The sequence below is a fragment of the Gymnoscopelus braueri genome (genome assembly GCF_963280865.1).
Source record: "Gymnoscopelus braueri genome assembly, chromosome: 6".
Taxonomy (NCBI): domain Eukaryota; kingdom Metazoa; phylum Chordata; class Actinopteri; order Myctophiformes; family Myctophidae; genus Gymnoscopelus; species Gymnoscopelus braueri.
In genome coordinates, this window is record NC_137607.1 from 45,903,482 (window position 1) to 45,911,002 (window position 7,521).

General features: G+C 41.7%; 1 protein-coding gene across 2 annotated transcripts; it reads right to left on the reverse strand.

Annotated features, from left to right (window-relative positions):
- Positions 1–1,077: 1,077 nt before the first annotated feature.
- On the reverse strand, positions 1,078–4,876 carry LOC308087321 (glucosamine-6-phosphate deaminase 1-like; the record flags this gene model as incomplete). Of its 2 annotated transcripts, XM_080431098.1 has the most annotated exons (6): positions 1,078–1,139; positions 1,928–2,102; positions 3,419–3,564; positions 3,956–4,138; positions 4,240–4,341; positions 4,753–4,876. In XM_080431098.1, 6 exons carry the CDS (start codon positions 4,874–4,876, stop codon positions 1,078–1,080), a joined length of 792 nt encoding a protein of 263 aa, XP_080287224.1. The 2 variants fall into 2 exon arrangements, with proteins under 2 accessions (XP_080287224.1, XP_080287225.1); XM_080431099.1 differs by lacking the exon at positions 4,240–4,341.
- Between the last annotated feature and the right edge of the window lie 2,645 nt (positions 4,877–7,521).

The window sequence follows — 7,521 nt, forward strand, 5'->3', positions numbered from 1 at the left end:
CTCTTCTCTCCATCGCTTAGCCCCACTTTATGAGTGCCACCCCCCCCCCCCCCCCCCCGCACACACACACACACACTTGCTGCTGCGGAAATTGAAGTGCTTGGAGACCCTTGGTGATAATAGAGATCACATCACCTTGGCCCATTAAACCAGGCACAGTATAATGGAGTGTTTTCTGAACACACCTAGGGACTGTAGTGTGAAGCCTGTGGCATTGACACCTTTACACCACCGGAGGGCACTCTAGGGCTCTCACAGAGGTCAGACTCATTTACACTTTTGTATTAGCTTCTTAGTTACTTACTTAACTTCTTACTTTTTTTTTGGGTTGATCGAATACGTTTATTTTTATTTTTATTTTTTATATATCAACACATTCATTAACCACTTTATCCCTACTATACTTTGTCGCACAATGGTGTCATTCAAAAATAGTGAAAATATTTTTACTAACTAAAGGACGACTTTTCAGAGAAACTTCAGGCTTTCTATTCCTGGAAAGTTAGCATGTGCGCTCTGATATATAGCATTGAGCGCACTGGCCAATACAAACTATTTTCCACTGCTACCATTTCAACACACTAGTACTTAGAAAAGTGGAACTTAAATATTTTTTTATTAAAAGAAGGAATACAAAGCAAGACCATACAAATTGGAAACGTCAAAGGCCCCTGTAATGACCGCTCACAAAGCAAAAACCTATCAGTTAATTAATAATTACAGTCCCACAGTATTGGGCATAAAACTTGTGCACAACTTGGTGTGGGCCGAGGTTTCTGGCACCTCCAGTCCGTGGCGGGGGGTTGCAGGGCCGTGGGGCCCTTCTCGCTGCACAGTGTTGTCCTCCTTCCATCGCGGAGGTGGGATCTGAGCTAGGGGTTTTGTTGGGTTCCCCCCTCTCCCATTTATTTTTTATATTTTATTATTATAAATGTGTCTACTGGCACTCACCCTTTTATGATTATGTTAACACAATTTGTATGTACATACATTGTCTTGTCTGTTGTAGTCTTGTCTAAATGTTTCTCTGAAAAATCTCAAAATAAGTTATAAAAAAAGAAAGAAAGAGGAGGTCCTTCAGTTCCTCTTGGACATAGAAGGTAGTGGGTCCACCAGCTTGTTGTGTACATGCATCATACCTTAACAGAAAACCAGACAAACCACGGGTGTCAACAGAGGAATGCTGTGAACAGTAAAAACAACATCCTTGCGTCCCTATTCTGTGATGATCATTCAGAAAATATAACAGATCTACATCCAAAAGCTCACAATGAGGCTCTGCGCCTCATTGTGAGCTCATCATGGTTGCGTTGCGCAACCAAGATTATTTTACGTACAGTAAGTGTGAAAACAGGAGGCCTAATTAGTCCTATATCAGCACATTGTTTATGATTCCTGTTTAAGTGGCATTGATTTGGGCCATAAACGGAACTGAAGGTGGCCTCAAGCGGCCCGGCACGGCCATAAAACGTTGATTTTATGACTCATAGCGTTTTTTTACAGGGATACACTTTCAAACATGTTTAGGGTCAATGTAACGTCTACTCAGGCTTTTATGAGCACAGCACACCAGACAGTTTTTAAGTTGCTTGATTCAGTATTTAGATATTTGATATTCATGTTATCAGGCACGCCCCCTTCCTATAGAAACCCATTGTAACTTCAAACTCCATTTTTACCATGTTAGATGAAAACACCTTGGTTCTGGTGACTGACATTGTCCTTCTAATGCGTGAGGGGGCTGTTTTTTCAATTACTTTTTTCATAATTGTTTTAACATTTTTCTGGACTTTTATTTTTTTTTAAATGAATAACAAATATCTAAATACTGAATCAAGCAACTTAAAAACTGTCTGGTGTGCTCACAAAAGCCTGAATCGACGTTAAAAGTACTCCCAGAAAAATCCCATAAATGACCCAGCCTCACCTTTAAAGTACTTGACAGTTTTGACCCGCAGCTCCAGAGTGGCGTCTTCGTCACAGACCAACACCGCCTGCATGTGCTGCTGGAACGCAGACACCGGCCACATGTGATTGACACCCTCCTCCATGGCCTTATAGAGAGCAAAGGACTTGTTTGCTCCAGTGATCAGGATCATGACCTGAGGAGAGAATGAATCATAACTAGGGAAAGTGCTCCTCGGAGCACAGGTCTCCGCCAGGTCAGGTACGTTATTGTGGCCTCCTGGTGGCGCTATAATAGGCCAATGTGAAAAGGTCTTCACGGCAATCGGACACTGCATTCATGATTTGACGCATTTTGTTCCAAAAATGTGTTTTGCTAAATTAGACCTGCTGGTGGCGCTATAACAGGCCAATGTGAAAAAGGGTGGCATTTCTTCCTTGGCCTAGTGGGAATGTGTTTGTGAAATTTAACGGAAATCGCAAGCTGCGTTCATGATTTGAGGCATTTTGTTCAAAACGGACCAATCCTGCAAATTTTGGAAGCGAACCTTAGCCAATGAGGATGGAATATGGGAAATTGGACAGATCCGTGTTGATCACATGACTATAGAGATTTGCATGACGTTCCGATTTGCATGACGTTTGGATAAAATCTGTAGGAGTAATGTAAAAAAAATGGGTTTTGCACAAATCGGCCTCCAGGTGGCGCTATAACAGGCCCATGTGAAAAATTTGAGGAAGAGGTTCTGAATTGGCATCCAGGGAGTGTGTGTGCACAGTTTCGCAGCAACCGGGCCAACGGTGCCGGAGATTAGCTGGTAACACACAGGACAGGACACACGGACGGACGGACGGACGGAGGGTAAAACATACTCTCTCGCCATGCCTTTCGGCCTGGCGGAGACAATAATAACTACTATTATTATAATAAGTCTAAAAACTAACTGAAACTGTATTGTAGTGTATGTTTACAAAACTAACTAAAACTAACTAAATCATAGAGAAATTGTCCTTAGTTTAAGTCTTTGTCAATATTTGTCAATATTTTTCTTAAAAAATAGTGAAAATAACAAGCTCACAACATGACGCATCGCGATGCATTGTGAGCTTGTAGATTAGCTATTTTTTTTTAAATCTGAGCTTTTGGAACCTCGCCCCTGACTATATCCCCTAGAACTAACACTAACACTAACCCTAAAACTAGTGAAAACAAAACTAAAAACAGAAACTAAACTAAACTAGCAAACGCATTTAAAAACGAATCAAAACTAAACTGAAATTGAAAGCAAAAAAGTCAAAACGAAAGAAAAAGAAAAGCAAATGAAAAATGAAAAACTATTATATAACCTAGAGCACTGGTAAGGGTATGTACAGTATGTCCCTTACATGCATGCATTTTGGTATGGGAAGGAACCCACGTGGCCAGAAGCAAAATAAATACTCCAGTAAAGTAAAAATATCTCAAAAGTGTACTTAAGTACTTTACACCACTGTTCAAATCTAATCTCCTGACCTCTTTGGCGTCCATGATGGTGCCCATGCCCGCAGTCAGTGCCATGGTGGCCAGGATGCTGTCTTTGGCCAGCGTCTTCACCCTGGTCCTGGAGACCAGACTGGAACCCTGCTCATTGAAGCCGATTTGTCCATCTAGCCCGACACCTGTCATGGAGAACGCATAATGTGCTCATTTATTTGTGTCATACCACTGATTCTCAAACAGTGGGTCAGGACCCATTGTCTGGGTAAATATATTCCTTTTTTCCGTTTCATTTATATATATAATTACTATATATATATATATATATATATATATATATATATATATATATATATATATATATATATATTTGAAAAGGGTTTAAAGTTAACAAAGAAATCACAACTTTTTATCAATTAAAAACAATTCCAAAATTTGTCAAAAGTATTTCATAACTGGGTCCCGGGCAAACATAACATTTCTCCTTTGGGTCTTCAGCTAAAAGCTTTGGGAACCACTGTGTTATACAATTGGTTACTATGGTTGCATGATGGAATCATTTGACCTCCTCACCTCCAACGAACAGATCAATCCCTCCAGCAGCTTTTATCTTCTCCTCGAAGGCTTCACACTCCTCCTGAAGATCAGGAGCGTTGCCGTCCAGAATGTGGGTGTTTTCTGCTTGTATGTCAACATGCTTAAAGAAGTTGTTCCACATGATGGAATGGTGGCTCTCTGGGTGATCTCTGGGAAGTCCTATGTAATTTACAATTTACCAGTATTACAAAGTGCACATATCACATGTTTCCACCATAACAAAAATTATGTATGCAAGAAAATGGTCAGTCAGTACGTACCTACATACTCATCCATGTTGAATGTTTTTACATACTGGAAAGAGATCTCTCCTTTTTTGAAATACTCGATGAGTTTCTTGTAACAACCCAGAGGAGTGCTTCCTACAGAGATTATGTGAATGAAAAGCATAACCATATTGATTACATTATTATTATTAATTATTATTACCCTTATATAACCTATTACACTAGAATAATACATGTGAAGTGGCCACCAAAACTAAGTGGCCCAGGATAAAATTGGGCACTAAAATGAAGTGGGCACAGAGAAACGCAAATTTCAAGGTAAATTGTTTTTCCAGGCCTTTTCCTCAAAATTACAATGTTCACCAACACATAATAGCTAATTCCCAAATATCCACAATAGTTCCCAGTTTCTGCCCAAATATCCCCAAGTAGTCTATTGCCCAGTTCTCCCCCAAATAGTGCTCAGTCTTCCCCAAAAATATGTCATTTCAAGTGTCTTTGCATACCCACTAGACACTACATAGAGAATATGCAAGAACTGCTTACCAGTGGGAAGTCCCAAAGTAAAGTATCTTTCTGGTCCAGGACTGAACTTTAAAATGGTATTCCTAATGTACTTGGCAGCCCACTCGCTCGCCTGGTTGTAGTCATTTAGGATTATGAGCTTCATGGTCCCTCCTGAAAAATCAATAACTGTGTCTGTTAGGAGCTGGAACAAATGTATATAAGCAACACACCTAAACGAGACTTTAGACTCATTAATCGGTTGACTTGGGTCATTTGAAATGTATGTGGAAGTTTCGTTTTCACTTATAATTTGAAGATAAGGGAAATGTCAGTTCCTGTTTTGTATGTTTATGCAGACCGACAGAGTAGGTCAGCATATTGCAGCAATGAAGCAGGAATGCAAAAAGATGAGGACATCATTCGCCAACACCGTACAGAACATTAGTGACTCATTAGTGGGGTGACTGGGGTCATTTGAAATTGATGTGAAACTTTCGTTCTGACTTCTAATTTGAAGATAAGGGTCTGTAGAACAATTTTGTGTCAGTCTGGGTGACACAAGCCGTCACACAGGCATTATGTATTTATATGACCTTGAATACACTTTGATATCTGCTGCTAAATGCTTCTATATTTGCACAACAGACTGACCAATTCTACCTATCGATGGCCAAAACGCAAAACCTCCTATCTGAAAAATGTTCATTGTTGGGAAAATGAAAAAGAAAACTACAAAATGTTGTATTTTTTTTGCACAATGCTATTTTTTTATGAAACCCATCACATAATACACCGTTTCTGGATGTCTGGACTATATTACATTATTATATGTTAATTACACTTATTTCATATAGCAAATGCAGATAGGAGGTTTTTCCCCACTTTTCCTGGATAATTCTGCAGATAGGAGCTTTTACACTTCAATGTTAAGTGATTGCATAACTAAATAATGACAAATAATACTGGCTGTAAATACATACATTTACAGCTGCAAACAGTTGCATCAGTGGTGTGGTCTAGTATACCCGGAGGTATACGATAATCATTCCCTGCACGAGATGCGCGTGGTCGTGGGTATACGCTAGCCCGTTTTCAATGGATTAAATGGTAGACTGTATACGCTTTTTCCCCAAAAAATCTGCACTGTATACAGCGTATACAGCGTAACACGGTAGAACACACCACTGAGTTGCATTGAATGCTTTTTTATTTTATTCAACAAAAAAAAACAAGTTTGCAGGGCAATGCTCACAAAAAATGTGCTAAGAACAGTCCCCAGCAAGAACCTAAAATAAAAGTGCTTACAAATACAATTTACAAAAAGGACAACAGGAATACAATTAGGTGGACTACAAAACAACTGGCCCAGGCACCCCTCGACATAATCCCCCCTATACTCTCTACCCCCCAACTCCACCACCTGAAATACCTCCCCACTCCCACAACCCCCATTCCCCCCAACCAGCATACCACATGCCCCAAACCCCACCCACCTAAACCCTCATGCCCTCCAACTCCCCTAACTCATACAACTGGATCACCAACCTTGTGTCCAGTGTGGACAGTGGAATAGTATGTAAGATCATTGAATGTCTTAAAGAGCCTATAAGCAAGGAGGAAAGACGGATGCCTTGACCCTAGAATCACCAAAGCCAGGGAGGAGATGAGAGCAGCACACAGGGACTTTGTCGCTGACCAAAAGGGAGAGGGTCTGAGGGAGGAATATAAGCGGAAGAAGGAGGAGCTATACCACGTGTATGCAACTGGAACAACAGGAGCTGACCCAAAAGATCAGGGACATTAAAGAGGTGCATGTTAACCAGAAGCATGGCAAGAGCTGGAAGCTCATCAATGACGTTTCTGGCAGAAGCTCTTCTCAGACTTCTGGAGAGAAAGCGCAGAGGAACGAGTTGAAACATGGTACCAGCACTTAAAAACACTCCTAAAGTCCTCCTTCAACCGAAGAAGAGGATGATCCGATGTTCCCGTCTGGTATGGGAAGGTCATGGAAGACAGATCATTCACCATGGATGAGTACCAGAGGGCCAAGGCTACTATCAAGTGAGGCAAGAGCTGCAGGGAGGATGGAGTGATGTATGTGCCCATAGACGAGGTGGTGTTGGATTTTATCAAGCACACACGTCTAGCGAGCTGCCGAAGCTGTGGCGCAAAATGATCATCAATCCAGTACCAAAGTCAGGCGACCTCACCAAGACAGACACCTCCAAGGCATTAGCCTGAGCTCACAAGTCGCAGGTTTTAGACCCATCTCAGACCCTGTACTGAGAAACTCGCAGAACGGCTTCCGCCCGGAGCGAACACCAGGCGGGCAGATACTGGTGCTGAGGAGGATACTGGAAGGAGTAAGGGAGCGGAATCTTTCAGTGGTGATCACCTTCATGACTTCCAAAAGGCTTTTGGCACCATCCACCGGGGGAAACTGATGAACATTCTCTGGGCCTACTGAGTTCCTGAGAAGATGGTTCAAATGATGGAGACAAGCTACTCGAGGCAGTCCAGGACTTCAAATAACTTGGGCCTGGACTGCTTCAATGGAATAGGACCTGAAGGTCCAGGGGGTACTTGACTAGAATGCCTTGCATGGGATGAGGAGAGTGTGGAAATCAGACATGGGAGAAGACCTCAAGAGGCGGCTGTTCGTATAGCTACAGTGTCAGTACTGCTGTATGGGGCTGAGACATGGACCGTCACAGCACAACAGGAAAGGGCCTTGGATGGAGTCTACACAAGAATGCTACGAATGGCACTAGTCACATGGACAGACCACATCAGAAATGTGGTCCTCTA